A 25,926-nucleotide genomic window follows, 5' to 3' on the forward strand; every position below is an offset into this window, starting at 1 on the left:
CCGCCCATTCCATTCTAAGCTTGATTGTCTTCAGTTGGAGAAGTGGATAGAGCATAGCTGGAAGTCAGAGGGCATGGGTTCTAATCGCAGCTCCACCATATGCCTGCTGTGTGACCTCGGGCTAGTCACTTAACTTCTCTGGGCCTCAGTTACCACATCCATAAAATGGGGATTAAGACTGTGAGCCCCACGTAGAACAGTGACTGTGTCCTTTTTTTTTTTTTGATGGCATTTATTAAGCGCTTACTATGTGCAAAGCACTGTTCTAAGCGCTGGGGAAGTTACAAGGCGATCAGGTTGTCCCTCAAGGGGCTCACAGTCTTAATCCCCATTTTACAGATGAGGGAACTGAGGCACAGAGAAGTGAAGTGACTTGCCCAAAGTCACACAGCTGACAATTGGCAGAGCCGGGATTTGAACCCATGACCTCTGACTCCAAAGCCCGGGCTCTTTCCACTGAGCCACACTGCACCTTGTATCTGCACAGTGCTTGGCACATAGCAAACTCTTAACAAATACCACAATTATGGTTATTATTATGATTAGGATTATTATTAATTCTATTGTACTTGTACTTTCCCAAGTGCTTAGCAGAGTGCTCGGCACACAATAAGCACTCAATGAATCCGGCTGATTGGGGAGAACTGGGCTAGCAGGGGGAGAACAGAGGGGGACGGAGGTTACTCTCCTGGAGAATTCTCCAAAGTGGATCTAAATGATGACAACTCTGGGAGAAAGTCATTTCCACTGGGGCCGAAAGCAAGTCATTCCTTACAGGGATAGGAGAAAGTGAGAAATAGATGACATCAATCAATCAATCAATCAATCGTATTTATTGAGCGCTTACTATGTGCAGAGCACTGTACTAAGCGCTTGGGAAGTACAAATTGGCAACACATAGAGGCAGTCCCTACCCAACAGTGGGCTCACAGTCTAAAAGGGGGAGACAGAGAACAGAACCAAACATACCAACAAAATAAAATAAATAGGATAGAAATGTACAAGTAAAATAAATAAATAAATAAATAAATAGAGTAATAAATATGTACTACCATATATATATACAGGCAGTCATATATACAATCAGTCAGTCATATTTATCAAGTGCTTACATCCCCACAACTTTCCCCTAGCCAGGGCTAAAAAGGATTGGCCTTTTGGAAAAGAGTTCCGGCAGAGTCCACAGATGTGTTAAGGAAAGATGTAAGCGGTCTAGCCCAGCAGTCAACTGGCGGGCTTTGGTATTTCTAAATGTATGCTGCAAATTGCCACAGACTGGGGGGTATTGCATAATGAATGGGGGAAACACCACTGAACTCCATTCAAAGAAAAATGCTACATTGGGCCAACCATTAATGAACTGAAGAATTCCCTGAATTCAGGAACTGAATAACGCAACCCTGGCGTGACTCGAGATTTTCTGCATCATAACTTAGATGGAACTGCTCACTGTTTCTCAAAAAATACGGTTACCAAGGGCTAAAAATAGCAATATTCCTAGTATGCTGAGGAGCAGTACAGTTTAGTGGAAAGGGCACAGGCCTGAGAGACAGAGGATTGGGGTTCTAATTCCGGTTCCACTTCTTGCCTATTGTGTGACCTTGGGCAATTCACTTAACTTCCCTGTGCCTCAGTTTAAATCAATCGATCATTCGTTATTTATGGAGCGCTCACTGTGTGCAGAGCACTGTACTAAGCACTTGGGAAGGGATAATATGATAGAGTTGGTACACTAGATCCCTGCCTACCGACAATCTTCATGGGGATTATTATTATTAATCATATTTACTTGTACATATCTATTCTATTTATTTTATTTTGTTAGTATGTTTGGTTTTGTTCTGTCTCCCCCTTTTAGACTGTGAGCCCACTGTTGGGTAGGGACTGTCTCTCTATGTTGCCAACTTGTACTTCCCAAGCGCTTAGTACAGTGCTCTGCACACAGTAAGCGCTCAATAAATACGATTGATGATGATGATTGAGCGCTTACTGTGTGCAAAGCAATGTTAAATACCTGTTCTCCTTTTCAGGACAACTGTGCTTTCCGAAAGACCAAATGAGGACATGACTAAATTTGGTTCCTCAATCAATCAATCACTTTTATCGAGTGCTTATGAAACCCATGCTGCAGTAGAAATCTGCATCTGTTCGGCCCATTATTTTCATGATTTCAGATATTTTTTATCCATTCTTATTTCCAGCTCGAGATGATCATCCAGGAGGTGCACTTATTATAATAAAAAAAGCAACAAAAAAAAAAACAGGAAAGGGAATGTTGGAAGCAGTTCCTTTCTGCATTTTATCCTTGACCCAAAGGGCAGTTTAACAGACTTCGGAGAATAGTGTAGGAAGGAAGATGGCTTTGTTGTATCTTTTCTGCAAGAAGAGATTTTCCTGTATCTTCAAATCTGAACTCTGAAACAATTCCTGATGGGGTGTTTTTGCTCTTAAAAAGACAAGTGCGCGGGTATGTATGCACAGTCGGAAACACACACACTCATCCCCTCTCGACTGTCGGCTCCTTGTGGAAAGGAAACGTGCCGACCAACTCTCTTGTACTGTACTCTTTCAAGCGCTAAATACAGTGCCCTGCACACAGTAAGCGCTCAATAAATACTACTGGCTGATTAATCGATTACAGAATTTAAAGTCTCAGCAATCTTTCTCTTTCTTCACACCAGGATTTTAAATGATCTGTACAACAATCTGTTTGGGACTAAATGTTGAAACACTCCCAGAAGACTGCTCAAAATCTGCCGCTGGCTTTGTATTCATTCATTCATTCATTCAATCGTATTTATTGAGCACCTACTGTGTGCAGAGCACTGTACTAAGCGCTTGGGAAGTACAAGTCGGCAACATATAGAGACGGTCCCTGCCCAACAGTGGGTTCACACTCTAGAAGGGGGAGACAGACAACAAAACGAAACATATTAACAAAATAAAATAAATAGAATAAACATGTACAAATAAAATAAATTAACAAGTAGAGTTATACACACGGTAAGAGCCCTCTGCGGGGCAAGGCCTGCGTCCAACCCGATCTCCTTGGGAGCCACCCCGGCGTTCATTCATTCATTCATTCAATCGTATTTATTGTGGGCAGAGCACTGTACTAAGCGCTTGGGAAGTACAAGTCGGCAACATATAGAGACGGTCCCTACCCAACAGTGGGTTCACACTCTAGAAGGATTCCAGTTACAATCACTGTCTTCCTCATCCACTGTTCAACAGACTCCAAACCCCAGTCCTTTCTGGCTCTCCCACCCTCTGCTCTTCCTTCTTATTTTCCACCTTGCCCTGCCTCCAATCTACCTGCACACAAAAATATACATCCACAGTGTGACTTACCGGATAAAGCACGGGCCTTGGAGCCAGAAGGACCTGGGTTCTAATCCCGGCTAACCCACATTCCTGCCGGAGCCGTACTCCTCCTGGGGGAGAATTAGGCCTCTCTCTGCTGAAAGCTCCTCTCCACCTCCTCCCAAGTCCCATTCATCATCAATCGTATTTATTGAGCGCTTACTACGTGCAGAGCACTGTACTAAGCGCTTGGGAAGTACAAATTGGCAACATATAGAGACAGTCCCTACCCAACATTCCCATCATGATTGAGACTGTGAGCCCCACGTGCGACAGGGACCATGTCCAGACCGATTTGCTTGTCTCCACCCCAGTGCTTAGTGCCCAGCACATAGTAAGTGCTTAACAAATACCACCATTACTATTATCTCTGCTGGGCGAAGCACTGGGCTGTGTGCTGGGGGAACTCGCAGAAAACACAGAAAGCACTGTCTCTACCCACTAAAGGAGAGAACAGTCAGTGGACAAAACAAAATTCAACAGGAGGTAGCAAATAATGAACGGAGGTGGATCAATAATGAAAATGCAGGTAAGTGCACTATAGCGTTGAGATGGATGAGGAGGTAACATGACCAGAAATCTGGAAGAATCAATTAGGGAGTGCCCCTGGGAAGAGAAGATCCTTGCTACTGATATTGTTTTTATTTTGCGTATTCATCTACGCCTTTTCATTATCTTAGTGTTTGGTTTCATCTCTCCTTCTGGGTCTTGCTTGTCCCTTCTCCCCGGTTTTCTATTTGGATTGTGAGCTCCCCTGAGGGCCCGGGTCTATGCCTAAATAATAATAATAATAATAATAACGCTACTTGTTAAGTGCTTACTGTGTGCCAAGCACTGGGGTTGATACAAGTTAACGAGGTTGGACCGTCCCTGTCCCACTTGGGGCTCCCAGTCAATCCCCATTTTACAGATGCGGTAACTGAGGCCCAGAGAAGTTGAGACTTGCCCAAAGTCACACGGCAGACAAATGGCAAAGCTGGGATTAGAACCCAGGTCCTTCTCACCCAGGCCCATGCTCTTTCCACTAAGCCACACTACTTCTCAATTCTAATTCTAATCCTCACCTATGTATTCTTTCCCAATGTTTAGTCCAATGCTTTGCAAACAATAGGTGCTTAATACATACTTATTCCCACGGGGGAGAAAGAGAGTCTCCTCACATGGTCAGCAGTCTCTCTTCCCCCTCCCCATCTCTTCCTGGCCCTTTCAGTAATTCAGTCAATTACTTATTCTGCTTAAACAAATTTGTAAATATTTATGTCCGTCTCCCTTAGCTCCTTGTGGGCTGCTGTTGTACTTTTCCAGGCATTTAGTACAGTCCACTGCGCGCTGTAGGCACTTAATGAATCTCATTTTTATGATTGATTGAGGCCTTCCCAGACTAAGCCCCACTTTTCCCCATCTGCCACTCCCATCTGCATCACCCTGACTTGCTCCCTTTGCTCTTCCCCCCTCTCCCTGCCCCACAGCACTTATAAATATATCTGTAATTTTATTTACATTGATATCTGTTTGCTTGTATTGATGTCTGTCTCCCCACCATGCCCCCAGACTGTGAACTCGCTGTGGGCAGCGATTTTATCGTTATTGCTGTATTGTACTTTCCCGAGTGCTTAGTACAGTGCTATGCAGACAGTACACGCTCAATAAATACGACTGAATGAATAATATAACATTCATTATAATATTGATAATAATAGTGATAAAGATATTAGACACTTCCTGTATATTAGCTGTATACTCCTTTATATACAGCTTCCTGTAGCTAAGTCAACCTCTGCAGACTGAGTCAGAGAGCCCTCACCAAACTCTCTTGGGGCATAGCTGTTTTGACCTCACAGTATCTTCTGTTTCCTTTGGTAACTTCTCTCTGTCTCTGTTCCTATCTTTCACAAGATTACATAATCTTGATGCAAGAGGGCTAGAGGAAAAATCTGCAAGGGGGACACACGCCAAGCAAATTCAGAACTAGAGGCTTGGCTTCCTTGCACTGTCCTCTCCTGGCTTTCCTTCTATCTCTGTGGCCACTCACTCTCAATCTCTTTCATGGGCACCTCTGCCTCCCAACGCCTAACTGGGGGAATCCCTCAAGGCTCAGTTCTGGGTCCCCTTCTATTTTCCATCTTCACCCACTCCATTGGAGAACTCATTCGCTCCCATGGCTTCAATTACCATCACTATGGCATGATTCCCAAATCTACATCTCCAGCCCTGATCTCTCTCCTCCTTCTCTGCAGTCTAGCATTTCCTCTGTCAATCAATCAATCATATTTATTGAGCACTTACTGTGTGCAGAGCACTGTACTAAGCCGTTGGGAAGTACAACGTCAGGACACCTCTACCAGATGTCTCCCCCAGCACTTCACACTAAACAAGTCCAAAGCAGAACTTCTCATCTTCTCACCCAAACCCTGTCCTCCACCGGTCCTTCCCTTTACTGTACGAATAATAATAATGATGATATTTGTTAAGCACTTACTATGTGTCAAGCACTGTTCTAAGCTCTGGAGACAACACCTCTATCCTCCCTATCGCACAAGCCTGGAACCTTGGCATTATCCTCTACTCATCTCTCTAATTCAACCCACACATTCAACCTGCCACCAAATCCCGTCAGTTCTACATTCACGACATCGCTAAAATCTGCCCTTTCCTCTCCATCCAAACTGCTACTACGCTGATCCAAGCTCTTATCCTATCCTGCCTTGATCAGGGCGTCATCCTCCTCACTGACCTTCCTGCCTCCTGTCTCTCCCCACTCCAGTCCATACTTCACTCTTATGCCTGGATCATTTTCCTAAAAAAATGTTCAGTCCACATCTCCCCACTCCTCAAGAATCTCCAACAGTTGCCCATCCACCTCCACATCAAACAGAAATTCCTTACCACCCGCTCTAACAGTCAAGCAGCTCAATCCCCCCTATCTCACCTCTCTGATGTCCTACTACAACCCGGCATGCTCCCTTCACTCCTCTAACACCAACCAACTCACTCTACCTTGATGTCATCTACCTCACCAGCAACCCCTTGCCTGGAACTCTCCCCCTCCCCTTTATAAACGACAGATTACCACTCTCCCCATCTTCAAATCCTTATTAAAAGCACATCTTCTCCAAGAGCCTTTTCCACACTAAACCCTCATTTCCTCTACTCTCTCCCTTTTATGTCACCCTTGCATTTGAATTTGTACCCTTTAAGCACTTGATATTCACCCCACCCTCAGCCCCACAGCACTTAGGTATATATCCATGATTTATTTTAACGTCAGTCACCCCTCTAGGTTGTAAGCTGCTTGTGGGCAGGGAACATGTCTAGCAACTCTTATGCCATACTTTCCCAAGCACTTAGCACATTGTAGGTGATTGATTAATATGATTGATTGAGCAGGGTATGTGTCTACCAACTTATACTGTACTGTCCCATGCATTTAGTACCATACTCTGCACAAAGTAAGCATCGATTGATTTTCCTAAAGGTGGACAGAGAATGGGCCATAAGTTTCAATTTGTAGAACTGTCATATTCCACCCATGGACATTTTAAGAGTGGCTGCATTAAGTTAAGGGTGGCTAGTCACCTAATTTTTATACCAGTCTGGTTTTCAGCTCACCTTCCCCCTTGCCCAGAATGGGCTGGGTCCTGGAATTTGTAATACTTTGCTCTTGTGTTTGAATGTGCCTGCATAAAGTATTAGGTGAGGGGCTTAGCTTGGGTTATGGATTTACACAACTCTGTTCGGAGTTGTCCAGTGGGTTTAGGAGCAGCCTGGCATTTCCAAAGCTCCTGGGAAAGTCTTCTTGTAAAGCAGCATTGCTTAATAGAGCACGGGCCTCGCGGTTAGGACCTGGGTTCTAATCCCAGCTCCGCCCCTTGTCTGCTGTGTGGCCTTGGGCAAGTCACTTAACTTCTATGGGTCTCAGTTACCTCAGCTGTAAAATGAGTACTAAGACTGTGAGCCCCCCGTAAGCAACCCAATTTGCTTGTCCCCATTTCAGCACTTAGTACAGTGTCTGCCAGGGTAAGTACTTAACAAATACCACACTTATTGCCTAGAAGTGTAGGCAGGGCAGGTTTAGGCTAGAGGACTCTTGACAGAGCTCCCAGAAGCCAGGCCCAGGCCCACCCTTAGCGGTTGCTTAACCGGTGATGAAAGAGGAGTTGGGGTGCAGATATGTACGTTTGGTACTGTTACTGACATATAATTTGCCTATGACAACAATACCATAATCTAGTCAATCATAAGTTCAAAAGAACAGCCTGCTTGATCATATTATATGACTGTCCGATGTCTACAACATCTAAGAAACTTACAAATCAAAAGTGCAGATTTGTTTCCCCAGATGAAATGAAAAGCCCAGAGGTGCTGGGTTTATGAGCTGCCAACTTCAGGCCAAGCCCTGGCACCAAAAAAAACCCTGGCACCTTGGTGACCTATTAATCAGTGACCTACCAATTTAATTCAAGAAAAAGTAAAGTGTTTATGAAGAGGTTGACCGCTGTTCTCTAGATGCACAGGGGACCAAAAGGGGAAATGGGATTTGAACTAAAGGAGGCAAGGGTCTGATTCCATAAAAGGCATCAGGATGATGAGACAACGGGAACTACAATGAAAGATGACAGATTCTCCAACCCTGGAGGTCCTTAAGAAAAAAAAAAGGTGTGCCTCTGATCTGCATGGTTCAGGATATCTATCTGCCTGGAGATGGAGGGATGGATTGGATGACGTCTTAAAATCCCTTCCAGCTGTAGTATACTATCCCCTTCCTTTAGAAAAAAACAAAATAACCCATCAATAGATTAGGGGCTTTGACGCTCAGTGTGCCGGACACTTGTGAGAATACAAGAAAGTAGGCAGAGCCCTGCTATCATCAGGGAGCTTACAGTCTGTTAATTTCCAACTTTCGTTCAGTTAACCAAAAATGGGACCTTTCGTCAGGGCTTTCGTCAGCCCTTTCGCTCTTGCAAAAGCATCCAAGAGAAGCAGCGTGGCTCAGTGGAGAGAGCACGGGCTTGGGAGTCGGAGGTCATGGGTTCTAATCCCAGCACCCCCCTCCACATGTCTGTTGTGTGGCCTTGGGCAAGTCACTTTGCTTCTCTAAGCCTCAGTTCCCTCATCTGTAAAACGGGGATTAAGACTGTGAGCCCCCCGTGGGACAACGTGATCACCTTGTTTCCCCTCCAGCGCTGGGAACGGTGCTTTGCACATAGTAAGCGCTTCACAAATGCCATCATTATTATCATTATTATCCAAGCCTACCTCCCAGCGTGTTGAATAGAGTGGCAGCAACGGTTGGGGGCCGTTCATTCTCCAGCCAAAGGAAAGGGACTGGCTCAGCTCATTTCTCAGCTCCTCTCCATCCCCCACGCCTTACCTCCTTCCCCTCCCCACAGCACCTGTATATATGTTTGTACATATTTATTCCTCTATTTTATTTGTACATATTGATTCTATTTATTTTATTTTGTTAATGTGTTTTGTTCTCTGTCTAGACCGAGACCCCTTCTAGACTGTGAGCCCACCGTTGGGTAGGGACCGAGATATGTTGCCAACTTGTACTTCCCAAGCGCTTAGTCCAGTGCTCTGCACACAGTAAGCGCTCAATAAATACAATTGAATGAATGGTGAATGAATTTCTGGCCCTTTCTCACCGGGTGTCTAGGATTTCTAGGGTTTCTCCCGGGGATGTGAGGCACTCCGACACCTTGGAAGGCCCTTTCTAGGCGGGGCAGGAATACTACCCACCTCGGGCACAGAGAGGGTGAGTCAGTGACTCAGGGTCATCATCATCGTCATCATCAATCGTATTTATTGAGCGCTTACTATGTGCAGAGCACTGTACTAAGCGCTTGGGAAGTACAAATACAAGTACATTTACGTGGAACAGTCCATCCACAACATCCTCTTCAATCACTCATCATCATCATCATCATCATCAATTGTATTTATTGAGCGCTTACTGTGTGCAGAGCACTGTACTAAGCGCTTGGGAAGTACAAGTTGGCACCATCTAGAGACAATCCCTACCCAACAGTGGGCTCACAGGGGGAGACAGAGAACAAAACCAAACATACTAACAAAATAAAATAAATGGAATAGATATGTACAAGTAAAATAGAGTAATAAATCTGTACAAACATATATACCTATATACAGGTGCTGTGGGGAAGGGAAGGAGGTACTAAAAGGGGGAGACAGAGAACAAAACCAAACATACTAACAAAATAAAATAAATAGAATAGATATGTACAAGTAAAATAAATAGAGTAATAAATCTGTACAAACATATATACCTATATACAGGTGCTGTGGGGAAGGGAAGGAGGTACTAAAAGGGGGAGACAGAGACCAAAACCAAACATACTAACAAAATAAAATAAGTGGAATAGATAGGTACAAGTAAAATAGAGTAATAAATCTGTACAAACATATATACCTATATACAGGTGCTGTGGGGAAGGGAAGGAGGTACTAAAGGGGGGAGACAGAGAACAAAACCAAACATACTAACAAAATAAAATAAATAGAATAGATATGTACAAGTAAAATAGAGTAATAAATCTGTACAAACATAGATACCTATATACAGGTGCTGTGGGGAAGGGAAGGAGGTACTAAAAGGGGGAGACAGAGAACAAAACCAAACATACTAACAAAATAAAATAAATGGAATAGATATGTACAAGTAAAATAGAGTAATAAATCTGTACAAACATAGATACCTATATACAGGTGCTGTGGGGAAGGGAAGGAGGTACTAAAAGGGGGAGACAGAGAACAAAACCAAACATACTAACAAAATAAAATAAATAGAATAGATATGTACAAGTAAAGTAAATAGAGTAATAAATCTGTACAAACATAGATACCTATATACAGGTCCTGTGGGGAAGGGAAGGAGGTACTAAAAGGGGGAGACAGAGAACAAAACCAAACACACTAACAAAATAAAATAAATGGAATAGATATGTACAAGTAAAATAGAGTAATAAATCTGTACAAACATAGATACCTATATACAGGTGCCGTGGGGAAGGGAAGGAGGTACTAAAAGGGGGAGACAGAGAACAAAACCAAACATACTAACAAAATAAAATAAATGGAATAGATATGTACAAGTAAAATAGAGTAATAAATCTGTACAAACATAGATACCTATATACAGGTGCTGTGGGGAAGGGAAGGAGGTAAGATGGGGGGGATGGAGAGGAGGCCCCAGCAAAGCCCTGACGAGCTCGGGGGGGCTTCTCCGGGTCTCCTCATTATTCGGGGTGGTGGTGCGTGCCGACGCCGGGGTTATGAGCCCCCTCTGCTCGCCTCAGTTTCCCCGGGCCCGATGGGCGAGGGGGGCGGGACGAGGAGGAGGAGGAGGAGGAGGAGGAAGCTGCGGTGGGGATGTCACGGGTGGCTGGGACCAGGCAAATAGGCTGGGCACGGGGAGGGCCAGAGGCAGTCTCCACGGGGGACTGGCTGCAGCACGGGCAGCAACTGCGCTGGTCGCTGGGACCAGGCAAATTGGGTGGGCACGGGGAGGGAGGCAGCAACTGCATTGGTAGCTGCAGCAACAGCGGCATTTAGCAGCTGCATCGGGGGCTGCAGCAGAGGCAGCAACTGCAGCAGAGGCAGCAACTGCGTTGGCCGCTGGGACCAGGCAGATTGGGTGGGCACGGGGAGGGAGGCAGCAACTGCACTGGTAGCTGCAGCAGCAGCGGCATTTAGCAGCTGCATCGGGGGCTGCAGCAGAGGCAGCAACTGCAGTGGGAGCTGCAGCAGAGGCAGCAACTGCGTTGGCCGCTGGGACCAGGCAAATTGGGTGGGCACGGAAAGGGAGGGGGGGCGGCAGGCTCCACGGGGACTGTGGCTGCAGCGGAGGCAGCAACTGCATCGGTAGCTGCGGCGGCACTGGGGGCTGCAGCAACTGCATTGGTCCTGGGACCAGGCAAATTGGGTGGGCACGGGGAGGGAGAGCGGCAGGCTCCACGGGGACTGCGGCTGCAGCGGAGGCAGCAACTGCATTGGTAGTTGCGGTGGCACTGGGGGCTGCAGCGGAGGCAGCAACTGCGTTGGTAGTTGCGGTGGCACTGGGGGCTGCAGCAGAGGCAGCAACTGCGTTGGTCGCTGGGACCAGGCAAATTGGGTGGGCACGGGGCGGCAGGCTCCACGGGGACTGCGGCGGCGGCATTAGCCGTTGCATTGGTGGCTGCAGCAGCTGCATCGGCGGCTGCAGCAGCTGCATCGGTGACAACAGCAGGAACCGGGCAGGTGCGCGCCGCTCGCTCCCGCCGCCAGCACCATGGGGCCGAAAAGGTGAGGGGGCGCGCCCGGGGGGCCGGCAGGGGGCGCGCGCGCGCGCTCCGTCCCGGCGCCGGCCAGCAGGGGGCGGAGCGGCGGTCGGCCCCAGCGAACCCGGACCCACCCCGCCGGACCGAACCATGGGGCGGGGGGGGCGGGGGGGGGAAGGAGCCGGGGTGAAGCCCATCTCGCGCGCCCCCGGGGGGGGGTGGGGTGGTCGGGGGCTGCGCCGGCCGGCAGGGGGCGCCGTTCTCCCCCCCCCACCCGGGCTTCGACTGCGCATGCGCCGCGCGCTCTCGGGCTGAAGGTCCAGCTTGGGGGACTATATCGTTCATTCATTCATTCATTCATTCATTCAATCGTATTTATTTATGGAGCGCTTACAGTGTGTAGAGTACTAAGCGCTTGGGAATAGGATAGTGTGTCGTATAGTACGGTATAGTAGGGTACAGTGTAGAGAATCAATCGTATTTATGGAGCGCTTACTGTGTGCAGAGCGCTGTGCTAAGCGCTTGGGAATAGGATAGTGTGTCGTATAGTACAGTACAGTATGGTACGGTATAGACAATCAATCAATCAATCGTATTTATGGAGCGCTTCCTGTGTGCAGAGCACTGTGCTAAGCGCTTGGGAATAGGATAGTGTGTCGTATAGTACAGTACAGTATGGTACGGTATAGACAATCAATCAATCAATCGTATTTATGGAGCGCTTCCTGTGTGTAGAGCGCTGTGCTAAGCGCTTGGGAATAGGATAGTGTGTCGTATAGTACGGTATAGTATGGTACGGTATAGAGAATCAATCAATCAATCGTATTTATGTAGCGCTTACAGTGTGTAGAGCACTGTACTAAGTGCTTGGGAATAGGATAGTGTGTCGTATAGTACAGTATAGTAGGGTACGGTATAGAGAATCAATCAATCGTATTTATGGAGCGCTTACAGTGTGTAGAGCACTGTACTAAGCGCTTGGGAATAGGATAGTGTGTCGTATAGTACGGTATAGTATGGTACAGTATAGAGAATCAATCAATCATATTTAGGGAGCGCTTACAGTGTAGAGCGCTGTGCTAAGCGCTTGGGAATAGGATAGTGTGTTGTATAGTACAGTATAGTATGGTACGGTATAGAGAATCAATCAATCATATTTATGGAGCGCTTACTGTGTGTAGAGCGCTGTACTAAGCGCTTGGGAACAGGATAGTATGTCGTATAGTACAGCATAGTAGGGTACAGTATAGAGAATCAATCAATCAATCAATCGTATTTATGGAGCGCTTACAGTGTGTAGAGCACTGTACTAAGCACTTGGGAATAGGATAGTGTGTCGTATAGTACAGCATAGTAGGGTACAGTATAGAGAATCAATCAATCAATCGTATTTATGGAGCGCTTACAGTGTGTAGAGCACTGTACTAAGCGCTTGGGAATAGGATAGTGTGTCGTATAGTACGGTATAGTATGGTACAGTATAGAGAATCAATCAATCGTATTTATGGAGCGTTTACAGTGTGTAGAGCGCTGTGCTAAGCGCTTGGGAATAGGATAGTGTGTCGTATAGTACAGCATAGTAGGGTACAGTATAGAGAATCAATCAATCAATCGTATTTATGGAGCGCTTACAGTGTGTAGAGCGCTGTACTAAGCGCTTGGGAATAGGATAGTGTGTCGTATAGTATGGTACAGTATAGAGAATCAATCAATCAATCGTACTTATGGAGCGCTTACAGTGTGTAGAGCACTGTACTAAGTGCTTGGGAATAGGATAGTGTGTTGTATAGTACAGTATAGTATGGTACGGTATAGAGAATCAGTCAATCAATCGTATTTATGGAGCGCTTACAGTGTGTAGAGCACTGTACTAAGCGCTTGGGAATAGGATAGTATGTCGTATAGTACAGTATAGTATGGTACAGTATAGAGAATCAATCAATCGTATTTATTGAGCGCTTACTGTGTGCAGAGCACTGTACTAAGCGCTTGGGAAGTACAAGTCGGCAACATATAGAGACGGTCCCTACCCAACAGCGGGCTCACAGTGTAGAAGGGGGAGACAGAAAACAAAACATGTAGACAGGTGTCAATCGTCAGAACAACCTTGGGTGAGTCAATTCTCTAGGCCTCGACTCCCTCCTCTGGAAAATGGGGATAAAGACTGTGAATCTCCCCCCAGAGCTTGAAACAGTGCTGGGCACATAATAAGCGCTTCACAGATGCTATAATCATTATGTGCCAGACACTGGACAAAGCACTGGGGTAGATGCAAGATAATCAGGTTGGACACAGTCCCTGTCCCACATGGAGCTCACAGTCTTCATCCCCTTTTTTACATTCAGTCAGTCAGTCAGTCAGTCAGTCAGTCGTATTTATTGAGCGCTTACTGTGTGCGGAGCACTGGACTAAGCGCTTGGGAAGTACAAGTCGGCAACATATAGAGACGGTCCCTACCCAACAACGGGCTTACAGTCTAGAAGGGGGAGACAGGCGACAAAACAAAACATGTAGACAGGTGTCAAAATCGTCAGAACAATCAATCAATCAATCGTATTTATTGAGCGCTTACTGTGTGCAGAGCACTGTACTAAGCACTTGGGAAGTACAAGTCGGCAACATATAGAGACAGTCCCTACCCAACAGCGGGCTTACAGTCTAGAAGGGGGAGACAGGTGACAAAACAAAACATGTAGACAGGTGTCAAAATCGTCAGAACAATCAATCAATCAATCAATCGTATTTATTGAGCGCTTACTGTGTGCAGAGCACTGTACTAAGCGCTTGGGAAGTACAGGTTGGCAACATATAGAGACAGTCCCTACCCAACAGTGGGCTCACAGTCTAAAAGGGGGAGTCAGAGAACAAAACCAAACATACTAACAAAATAAAATAAATAGAACAAATAGAATTAAAGCTAGATAGATGAGGGAACTGAGGCACAGAGAAGTGAAGTGACTGTGAGACCACTGTCAGGCAGGGACCGTCTCTATATGTTGCTGATTTGTACCTCCCAAGCGCTTAGTACGGTGCTCTGCACACAGTAAGCGCTCAGTAAATATGACTGAATGAATAAATTTACCCAGGGACACACAGAACATAAGTGGTGGAGTCAGAATTAGAACCCAGGTCCTTCTGACTGCCAAGTCCATGCTCTGAGAAGCAGCGTGGCTCAGTGGAAAGAGCCCGGGCTTGGGAGTCCGAGGTCATGGGTTCAAATTCCGGCTCTGCCAGTTGTCAGCTGTGTGACCGTGGCCAAGTCACTTCACTTCTCTGGGCCTCAGTGACCTCATCTGGAAAATGGGGATGAAGACTGTGAGCCCCCCGTGGGGCAACCGGCTCACCTTGTATCTCCCCCAGCACTTAGAACAGTGCTTGACACATAGTAAGCGCTTGGCTCAGGGGAAATAGCCTGAGCTTTGGAGTCAGAGGTCATGAGTTCAAATCCCACCTCCGCTGCTTGTCAGCTGTGTGACTTTGGGCAAGTCACTTCACTTCTCTGGGCCTCAGTTACCTCATCTGCAAAATGGGGATTAAGATTGGGAGCCCCACATGGGACAACCTGATCACTTTGTATCCTCCCCAGCGCTTAGAACAGTGCTTTGCACATAGTAAGCGCTTAACAAATACCAAAAGTATTCAGCGCGTAGAACAGTGCTTTGCACATAGTAAGCGCTTAATAAATGCCATCATTATTATTATTATTAGGCCCCGTTGCTTCTCACACTCCCTTCCCCCCCGGACTCACCTGTGGGGTCTACACCTGCCCAGCGCCATGTACATGTAACAAACTCCTATCCTTATCACCTATTGCTTCCACCTACCTGGAATTTATTTTAGCGTCTGTCTCATCTGCTCCTTGAGGGTAGGATTGTTTCTACTTACTCTACTGTACTCTCCCCAGCGTTTAGAGCAGCGTTCTTCATGGGGTGAGCGCTAATTACTATTGTTTGGTTAATCTAACAGGTGGAGGGGGAAGGCCTGTTTCTTCTGGGTAAGGAAGGCAGGTCAAGAGACACCACTGAGGCAGTTTGCCTGAAGAAGGCGAGGGTATCTACCTCAGCACTTAGTACAATGACTGGCACATAGTGATTAGCAAATACCATTTTTAAAAAAAGATGAGAAAGTTCATAAATTGGGGTTCTCTCAAGAGCAAAGCAAAAGAATAGAAAAAAATACCATTGGGGAGTTTTCTTCCCATGATATTCAAGGAGATTGAAAATCTTCTAGGAAATATCTGCCATATTTCCATCCCTCCCTTTCTCCCTCTCCTCAAGAATCATTCTGGAAGTGCAGTCACCTTTTTTTTACTTCTCTTCTTCTTTCTTTCTTAAGAATCAATCCGGGAGTAATCAGTTAATGGTATCTGTTGAGCACTTACGGTATCTAGAGCACTTGGGAGAGTACAATACAACAGAATTGGTAGACACAGTCCCTCCTCATAATGAGTTTCCAGCTGAGGGGGGAGGCAGATATTAATATAAATAAATTATGGACTATAAATTCGAAAATATGCCCTGGAACCAGAAACTGAGAAATTCCAGTATTGCATTACAGTAGACCCAAAAAGTAGTTCAACTGGTATTTTTTCTTTCTCCCATATTGCTGTGCCTATTTCCGCTGGTCCTTGGTAAATACTAGAGAATGACATTTTACATCGGTACCTTAAAACCTAAGACATGATATGCCTCGTTGACTGACTGAAGATAGGTGAATCATCTGGTTCCACGCCAATATTTTTAAAGTAGCCCAGCTGTAATCTGTAGTATTTGAGTGCTTACTGTGTGCAGAGCACTGTACTAAGCACTTGGGATAGTACAACACAGTAGAGTTGGTAGACACGTTCCCTGTCCGTGATGAGCTTACAGTCTAGAGGGAGCTTGCAGCCTGAAGGGTACTGTTAATTTTACTCCACCTTCTCTTCTAAATTAGCCTGGGTGTTATTTTTCACTTGTTTCTTCCTCAACTGACATAACTCTGAAAGGTTGCTGATTGGTAAAATTTCACCGTGTATGTCTTGGGTAGGTTACGATACTGTACTATTACCACCATTGCGTTGTTTGTTGAATATTTACGCTAACTACAGTATTTTTTTCATTTTTGTTTCATTGCAGTACCAGACTTCTGTTGGTGCTTCTTTGTGGTATCAGAGATGGTAAGTACAAAATAGTTTATGCATAGTTTAATTTATCGTGCATACAGAGTCTGATATAGTCTATTTATATTAGTGTCTAATCCCCCTCTAGACTGTGAACTTGTTGTGGGGGCAGGGAATGGGGCTACCCTGCACACAGTAAGCGCTCAATAAATATGATTGATTGCTGTATGATTTGTGTGTCCATAGTCATGTAAACTCCCTCAGCAGAACAACAACAACAAAAAAAACCAACAAAAACCCCACCACTAAGTGTCAGGCAACAAATTAGTCAGCCCAGAAAGGAATATGAGGAGATCTTGTAAAGATCATCAAAGGTAATAATAAAGTATTCTTCAGGCCTGTCAAACAGGAGGCCAGGTAGAGTATCTGGGAGGTTATTTGATGAGCATGAGATAAGATGGACTGGGAATTAAAAGGAGATACAAACAGTCTCATTGAATTCCACAGTAGGCATTCAGAAGAATTTGTTTAAATTGTGGTAAATTCCCAGGATGTTTTGGGTCAAATTGATCAACCAAATATAAACAAATACTAGAAAAAATTGTCCCCCCTCCCACTCCCCTGAATGAAAATTGTAAGATTCAGACAAGAGTGTCTAACCTATGTTTTCTAACAGCCACTGCAATGTCCATCTTTAAAAAGACTCCTAGAAGTGGGAGGGAATTCTAGACTAGTGCTTTTCTCCTATAGTTGACAAACTGGTAAAATCCTCCAGTTTAGGATTAGAAAATCACAGTTTGGGCACTAAGCAACTAAATATAGGCTTGAGGAGGAGGAAAGAGAACCCAAGAAGCAGCGAAAGGATGTAGCTACCCAGAACAAAATGGGACAAAAAAACTCTTCTTGCTCCATAGTCTTTCTTAGGGAATGCTAATATTCTCCCTCCTACTTAGACTATGAGTCCCATGTGGGACAGGGACTGTGTCCAATCTGATCACCTTGTATCTACCCTAGTGCTTAGAACAGTGCTTAACACATAGCAAACACTTAGTAAATATGATTATTGTGATTATTATGCTATTCAAGAGCCCCTTATAATTATGTCCTTAATTAGAAATTTTAGAATTTTAAAATTCTTCTTTTGTGAAGTAGTAGTAGTGATAGTAAAGGTATTGGTTGAGCCCCTATTGAGTGTGATACACTGTACTGAGAGGTTGGGGAAACCACAACAGAAGCATAAGACACATTCCCTGCCCACAAGGCCCTTACATTCTAATTGGCTTATTAACCCTTGGCACAGAGCACCTGTGGTAACAGGCATGATGAAATATGTACTATCTGACAGCTATAATAGTAAAATAAATAATATGAAACTGGAAGGCAGACTTGGAACATTAATTTTTTTTTCATATTTGCAGTGATTAGTGAAAAAAAGGAAGTCGTCGGCATAATAGGAAGCAGTGTTGAACTAAGCTGCATTAATCCTTCCCCGGAGCGCTTTGATTTGAAAACCCTATGGGTTTACTGGCAAACGGCAAGTCCAAGCACTGTACTAAGAATGTATTCTCCTGGTGAGAATTCCAGCACTTTTGAGGATCCTGGATATAAAAACAGGACACGGCTAAATATAGAAAATATGAAAACGGGGGATTTTTCTCTTGTTTTGTCAAACATCAGTCTGCAAGATGAACAGGAATTTGACTGCATAGCGGGAAAGAAAGAGAAAGTATTCAAGAAATTTTTCAGCACCGAAGTCAGGCTCCTAGTGGCAGGTAAGAACTAAAGAGACAAAAACAGCATGAAGAGTGAGAACGGAGTGGGCAAAATACAGATTCGGGGGGCCACATCCAGCCCACCACTAAATCCACCCAAAGCAAGAGTCTACATAATATCACAGTGCTTTGCATATAGTAAGCGCTTAATAAATGCCATTATTATTAATAGTAGTAGTACTCTATTTATTTATTTATTTTATTTGTACATATCTATTCTATTTATTTTATTTTGTTAGTATGTTTGGTTTTGTTCTCTGTCTCCCCCTTTTAGACTGTGAGCCCACTGTTGGGTAGGGACTGTCTCTAGATGTTGCCAATTTGTACTTCCCAAGCGCTTAGTACAGTGCTCTGCACATAGTAAGCGCTCAATAAATACGATTGATGATGATGATAGTAGTAGTATCGTGGCTCAGTGGAAAGGGCACGGGCTTTGGAGTCAGAGGTCATGGGTTCAAATCCCGGCTCCGCCACTTGTCCACTGTGTGACTTTGGGCAAGTCACTTCACATCTCTGGGCCTCCGTTCCCTCATCTGTAAAATGGGGATAAAGACTGTGAGCCCCACGTGGGGCAACCTGATTACCTTGTATCCACCCCAGCGCTTAGAACAGTGCTATGGCACATAGTAAGCGCTTAACAAATACCAACATTATTATTATGATTATCATCGTTGTATATGAGATTACTCGTATCAAGTTTATTAGCTTGTTTTATTGATGTTGTAAATCTGGGTGGCAATAATATGAAGGGTTCTTTATCCAAGAAAGGCTAAAATAGTTTTGTTAACGGGCACTGTACGCGGCAGATATTTTATGTGTCTAGCCCGCTTCGGCTTTCAAAAACTCATTAAAGATGCCTCCAGCCCAAATAATTGCCCACTTTTGCTGGAGAAACTTTCAAAGGGAAAGAATGGACGGCTTGAGAATTAGCTCCATCCTTCTCGAAGTAATTGTAGATGATGAAAGCAAGTCAGCCCAGGGTCTGCTGGATCCCAGAAATCAGTCAGCCTAAAAGGAGAGGGGTGGGGGTGGGCCGCCCCACTTCAGTGGCTTGAGGTTCCCTGCAGCGTAACCACGTTGCCACACATCAATCAATCGTATTTATTGAGCGCTTACTATGCGCAGAGCACTGTACTAAGTGCTTGGGAAGTACAAATTGGCAACGTATAGAGACAGTCCCTACCCAACAGTGGGCTCACAGTCTAAAAGGGGGCTCACAGTCTAAAAACACATTGGAAGTTGCTAGTTAAAAGGTCACCGAGCAGCTGGCCTGGCACTTTGGATGGCCATTGGAGAACTCAAAATGTCCCCCTCTAAACCCCAGAGAGGCTTTCCTTGCCCTCCCACCCTCCCCCGGTCACTCCAGGAGGTTAGTTTGAACCTGGATTGGGTTCACCGCATAATTATCCATGAGATGAGGGTCATGTCACTTTCTCATCATCAGTGGTATTTATTGAGCGCTTACTGAGTGCAGGGCACTCAATAAGCACTTGAGAGAGTACATATACATATCCTCCTTCCCTTCCCCACAGCACCTGTATATAGGTATATATGTTTGTACATATTTATCACTCTATTTATGTTACTTGTACATATCTATTCTATTTTATTTTGTTAGTATGTTTGGTTTCGTTCTTTGTCTCCCCCTTCTAGACTGTGAGCCCGCTGTTGGGTAGGGACTGTCTCTATGTGTTGCCGACTTGTACTTCCCAAGCGCTTAGTACAGTGCTCTGCACACAGTAAGCGCTCAATAAATATGATTGATTGATTGATATAATACAACACACTTGGTAGACATGTTCCTTGCCCACAGTGAGCATACGTCTAGAGACGAGCTCACGGTCCTCCTTGGCCAAATAAACCACAGGGTACTGGGACGTGGCCGAGGGTCTCTCCAGTGTTTCCAGAGGCTGGGGTGTGGGGTAGGGTCCCTCACCCAACAGGGGCAAGCCCTTTAGCCATGGTGGATAATAATAATAATAATTGTGGTATTTGTTAGGCGATTACTGCATGCCAGGCACTGTACTAAGAGGTGGGTTGGATACAAGAGAGCACGGAAAAGCAGCGTGGCTCAGTGGAAAGAGACCAGGCTTGGGAGGCAGAGGTCATGGGTTCTAATCCCAGCTCTGCCACTTGTCAGCTGTGTGACTTTGGGCAAGTCACTTCACTTCTCTGGGCCTCAGTTCCCTCATCCGTAAAATGGGGATTAAGACTGTGAGCCCCACGAGGGACAACCTGATGACCTTGTATCCCTCCCAGCGCTCAGAACAGTGCTTGGCACATAGTAAGCGCTTAACAAATACCATCATCATTATTATTATTACAAGCAAATCAAGTTGGACATAGTCTCTGCCCTTGTGAGGCTCCCTGTCTCAATCCCCATTTTACAGAAGAGATAACTGAGGCACAGAGAAGCCAAATGACTTGTCCAAGGTCACACAGCAGACAAGTGTCAGGGCTGGGATCACCATCTGACTTCTAGGCACATGCCCTATGTACTGTGCCATCTCCAGCTATCTGCCATCCTCCTTCCATGCCACATTTGGGGCTCTCCCGCACTGTTCTTTAAGGATTAATAATAATTATTATGGTACTTGTTAAGCCCTTACTATGTGCTTAACTGTTGTAAGGACTGTTCTAAGCGTGGGGTGGACACAGTCCCTATCCCACCTGGGGCGCACACTCTTAATCCCCATTATACAGATGAGGTAACTGAAGCCCAGAGATGTTAAGTGACTTGCCCAGGGTCACACAGCAGACATGTGGTGGAGTCGGAATTAGAACCCAGGTCCTTCCAACTCCCAGGCCCGTGCTTTATCTACTAGGCCACGCTGCTTCTCCCTTGAAGGTTTCTTTCCTTAAGATAAAGATGAACATCGCAAATATATACACATTCATTTCCTGAGGTAACTGAAGCCCAGAGATGTTAAGTGACTTGCCCAGGGTCACACAGCAGACATGTGGTGGAGTCGGAATTAGAACCCAGGTCCTTCCAACTCCCAGGCCCGTGCTTTATCTACTAGGCCACGCTGCTTCTCCCTTGAAGGTTTCATTCCTTAAGATAAAGATGAACATCGCAAATATATACACATTCATTTCCTGAAGAACTTGGACAGGATTGCTGATGCTCTCATTTCCTTCGGCAGCTAATTCCAGCGGACCAGTAATCAGCGGGCCTAGTGACCCAATTGTCGGAAAAGAAGTAATCTTCGTTTGCAATGCTAGTGATGTTTATCCAAAGCCATCTGTCTACTGGATAAATGGGCACGACGGCCTCCTCGATCCAGCCGCCCAAAATCATAACATCTCCAAGAACGAGAGAGGCCTGTACGATGTCTTCAGCACAGTGAAGATCACATGGACTTCTAACACGAGAATAGGATGCTCTGTAGAAAACCCGCTACTAAAGCAAAACCTAACAGCTTTCATAAAATCAGGTTCGTGGAACGGTTGAATATGCATATTATTGAAGGCCACTCTGACACCCTCAAAATAGAAATTTGTGTCTAAAACAATACCATCGTGTAGCCATCAGACTCCTTCTAGGGTTTCTTTTCCACTAACCCACAAGAACTCTTTGTGTATACCAGGAAGGCAATGTTTTGGGGATGTTTTAATGCCAAAGAAAACCTTTCCATAAGAAAAGTCATTGATGACTTTGCCCTCAGTAAGAACAACTATAGAATATTGGCTTCCTGGTCTCCATAAGACCAGCTTCCTTCTGAAGCAGTGGTCCTCTCCCTGGGCATGGGAACAGAGGATGGTATGCATTCTCATTGTTGCTGCTTGGAAAGATTGTTGAATCAAAGGCAACCCACTGAAGTAGAGCTGTCATTTGGGACTCTCACAGTTGAACTGGCTTAACACAGTGTGTATTTTTTTTCCTTCGAAACACTAAACTGGAGGATAAGTGGGTCACACAAAGCATGGCTTGAAAGCTGTGATTGTCAGGAAATTTTCTTCTTAAGTTCAAAATGGTCAACACCAATCCTCCAGGTGATAAAACCCCATGAGATTCTATACTTAGAAGTAAAGAAATTGTCCTGAAATTATATGCCAGCAGACTTGGGAGAGAGGAGGATGGGAATAAGAAGGATGACGGGAGGATGAAGGATTATGAGAAATTAGGAAAGCAAGACTGTTTTTAGGTATGATTCTTTGCTTTCAAGAAATATTTAAAAATGTTTAAAAAATATGATGCTGGAAGTTCAATACCACATATGGCACTTTGAGATACATGGGAAAGAAGCACTTCTTTCTTTCCCAAGTCTTAAACTTTTTCTCCTCTCCAGAAGATCCAACCAAGCTGCCATCCATCGCCTATACAAATCCCACCAACTCACCTGCGCTGCCAGTAACAAGAAGTGCTACTACTCTTGGGGTCTTGGGCATTTTGGCTGTGATGGCGGGTGTTGCGACTGGCATCTGGCTGTGTAGAAACAAATATCACCATCCATTTTATTCAGGTAACTCAAACAACCCTACAGTTCTCAAATACATTATGTCTTATTTGGAGTCTTCTAAAAGTCTAGGTATTTTGAATCATTGCACATACAGTGAATTTATCCCTTTTCATGAGTGCTCATGCATGAAGGCTGCAGTGCCCCATTTAACAGGCCCTATCAGCTATACCCTAGAACATTCGGACTGCATGCAACCCAAAATTATGACAATCTTTAGTACTCCCCTGAAAATTAACAAGTAAATAGCAACGGTGGTAGAATTCATTGGCAATCAAGTTGTCTGCCTATGAATTGTTCAATTGCAGTTATTCCTAGGATGTTTCTCTCCTCCCTGTGCAGATACAAGGATCCAGGCGAGGAAACAAGTTTCGGTTTCCTTCCCTGATATCCCAGGGTGGGAAGGTGGGGGGCAATTACTATCCTTCTACTCATGAAAGGGGAGAGCCAGATAGTTTTAGGCAATTTTTTTTTCTTGTTGTCACTACTGAATATAATTTTATTGTTTTAACAGGTGGTCAGCGAAAAGGAGATGGGACAGAGCATGTGCATTATGCTGGTAAGGAACAAAAAAGCAAATTGATTAGAATTCTAGGCCCTTGAGGGAATAAAAAAATAGAATTTTGAAATTTTGACGAGGACTATGGGTGTCTTGGCCCTCATTAGCTCCCTTGAAAAAATAGGTTGACACTTAAGATATCTTTTCCGCCAATCTAGAATTTAAAAAAAAAATGCAAATTGAATCTTCTTTTTGTCACGTGTTTTGAAAAGTGAAGGGGAAGTTGTGTGTATGGCAGACAAATCACAAGTTTTATCATACTTGATTTAAACAAAATTCAGGAAATGATTAGTGAAAGCATGAAAGGGGAAGTACTCTGAGCCTTTAAGGGTTTTACCTGATATTGTAGGGTGTGTGAGTTAATAATGATGATAGTATTTGTTAAGCGCTTACTGTGTGTCAAGCACTGTTCTAAGCACTGGGGGAGATACAACGCTAATCTAGTGGGCAAAGGGATACCTGAAAGCACAGGTGCCACAGTGACTTCACTGGAAAGATCCTACTTTGCAGAAAATGCCCTACCTAAGCAGCGTACACAGGCTGACCATACATCCCAGTTTAGTTGGGGCCAGCCCAGATTTTTAAGGAAGCCTTGAACAATTGAAGTAAAATGTACAAGTAACCCGGAATTGGGGATCTCTGGACTAAACTGCTCAGTCTGTATTGCCCTAGTTGTTGTTGTTTTATCCCCTTCCATCAACCTGTCACGCTCAATTTAAATGCTTGGACTTCCATGCCCAGATTGTAGCATCCCCAGATCACATTTAGTTTAGGTTCTTCAGCTGCAGCGGGGACCACCCAAAATGCTGAGGGGATCGGGGGAGGGATGTTAGCCCTCCCCTCACTTGCGTGGTCACGGAGAGGAAAGGGGAAGATCTGCAGGTGTGAGGTGGGGTTGCCTGATGCCTGTTTTTCACCAAGAATAAGATGGGCAGGTCAAGTAGCCATCCCACCACCCCATAAAATCATCTGCATGTTCCCAGCCTAAAGACAACTGTATTTCTTCCCAGAAAATAAAGCAAATTTGGGATGGGGGGGGGTCTCTCAACCTTGATGTGAAGTACACTGAGAAACGGAATATCGATCGCAAGTCAGTCCTTTATTCCTTATTCTTTCCACGCAACCCCGACTTTTTTGTTTGTTTTTTAAAGATCATGTTTGAAGGGGAAACCTTCAAAACCGAAGATGGAGCTGCTGGTGAAATGGCGGGGCAGCTCGGAGCAGTGGCTATTTATGATGCCGTCTTCCTTCTGCACAGAGAAGGGCCAACGGTTCCCACCGTCTTTGACCGGAAGAAGGAAAATCACGCTGTCTTTGCCTTTCCACCTGCCAAAATCATTAGACTTAGAATTAGGGGCCTTGAAACAAATTCTCTGAGGCCAGAGCACTGTCAGAATCTCAGCCCGTTCCCTTGGCCGAAAGTGTAACGCTGTTTCCCAGCAAAAAGGGCAAGGATTCGGACCTGGAGTGCTATCGGCAGCAGGAGAATCTAAGAACTCTGCCTCTTGCTGCCTTCTCTTCTTGACAGCAGGACATGTAGCATCCTGGCTGATACAGAGGCAGCGTAGAAACGAGGCTGGCCTTCATTTTTGTTGACCCTGGTTCCCCCTCCATTCCCCATATGCATTCCTTCCTGTTGAGGAAACTGGACAGACCAGATGTGAGACTGTTCCAGTAATATCCCTAGTTAAAAATTTGGAATTGGACCTTTTGGAAGGTTTGCGCTTCCAGAGCCAAAGAGAGTGGGGCAAAAGCAAGGTCAGAAAAGGTCTACCTATTATGATAGCTCCATAATCAGTGGGCTATCTCTCTGACTCTCTTCCATCCAGATGTAGGTCTCTCCTTGCCTGCCCAAACTATATGCACTCAGGGAGGCTATCTGGGGGCTATGCAACGGTAGTGAGGAGGTAGGAGCAGGAAAAGAAGATTGTTGCTGGGGCCTGGGACCCCCGCCGGAAGATGAGGAGCCTTGAGAAACCTTACCCTGGTGTGGGCAAAATCTCAACAGCAGCATCTGGAACCTCAGGTCAGGATTCTCCTTCCAGAGGCTGGAAGATGGAGAAAGGTCCTTGGACCCAGAGGGAACCCACCTGGGCAGCAGCCCCTGAAACTCAAAAAGGGGAGAGGGGGAAGTCTGAACAGCGAAGAAGACCCAGAGTGTGGAAAAAGAGCAAAACCCAGGACCACAGAAGGGAGACGATCCAGGAAGGAATATTCCCGCCACTGGAGGCAGGATTGAATTCTGCATTTAAAGCACAAAACTTTTCAAAAATAGTGTGTTTTATGTATGTACGTGTGGATTTGTACATGATTCTGACAATAGAGCCAGCTGGAGTCAAATGGTATGGGACATTAGGCTTCATTGAAATGTATTGTCTTATGAGAACTTTGGAGA

The 25,926-nt window shown here is 45.1% G+C and overlaps 1 protein-coding gene across 1 annotated transcript; it reads left to right on the forward strand.

Annotated features, from left to right (window-relative positions):
• Positions 1-11,578: 11,578 nt before the first annotated feature.
• Positions 11,579-23,691, forward strand: ICOSLG (inducible T cell costimulator ligand). The gene is made up of 6 exons (XM_038760699.1): positions 11,579-11,667; positions 16,757-16,797; positions 18,159-18,512; positions 21,659-21,949; positions 22,805-22,978; positions 23,487-23,691. Exons 1-6 carry the CDS (start codon positions 11,654-11,656, stop codon positions 23,573-23,575), a joined length of 963 nt encoding a protein of 320 aa, XP_038616627.1. The 5' UTR covers positions 11,579-11,653; the 3' UTR covers positions 23,576-23,691.
• Positions 23,692-25,926: the final 2,235 nt, after the last annotated feature.

The sequence above is a fragment of the Tachyglossus aculeatus genome, chromosome 18, assembly GCF_015852505.1.
Source record: "Tachyglossus aculeatus isolate mTacAcu1 chromosome 18, mTacAcu1.pri, whole genome shotgun sequence".
Lineage (NCBI taxonomy): Eukaryota > Metazoa > Chordata > Mammalia > Monotremata > Tachyglossidae > Tachyglossus > Tachyglossus aculeatus.

What these genes read in the sequence shown, in the direction of transcription:
- ICOSLG (XM_038760699.1), top strand. An exon ending in AACAGCTTTCATAAAATCAG is followed by an intron (nt 21,950 to 22,804) that starts GTTCGTGGAACG and finishes TCTCCTCTCCAG; the next exon opens with AAGATCCAACCAAGCTGCCA. An exon ending in TCACCATCCATTTTATTCAG is followed by an intron (nt 22,979 to 23,486) that starts GTAACTCAAACA and finishes TTGTTTTAACAG; the next exon opens with GTGGTCAGCGAAAAGGAGAT.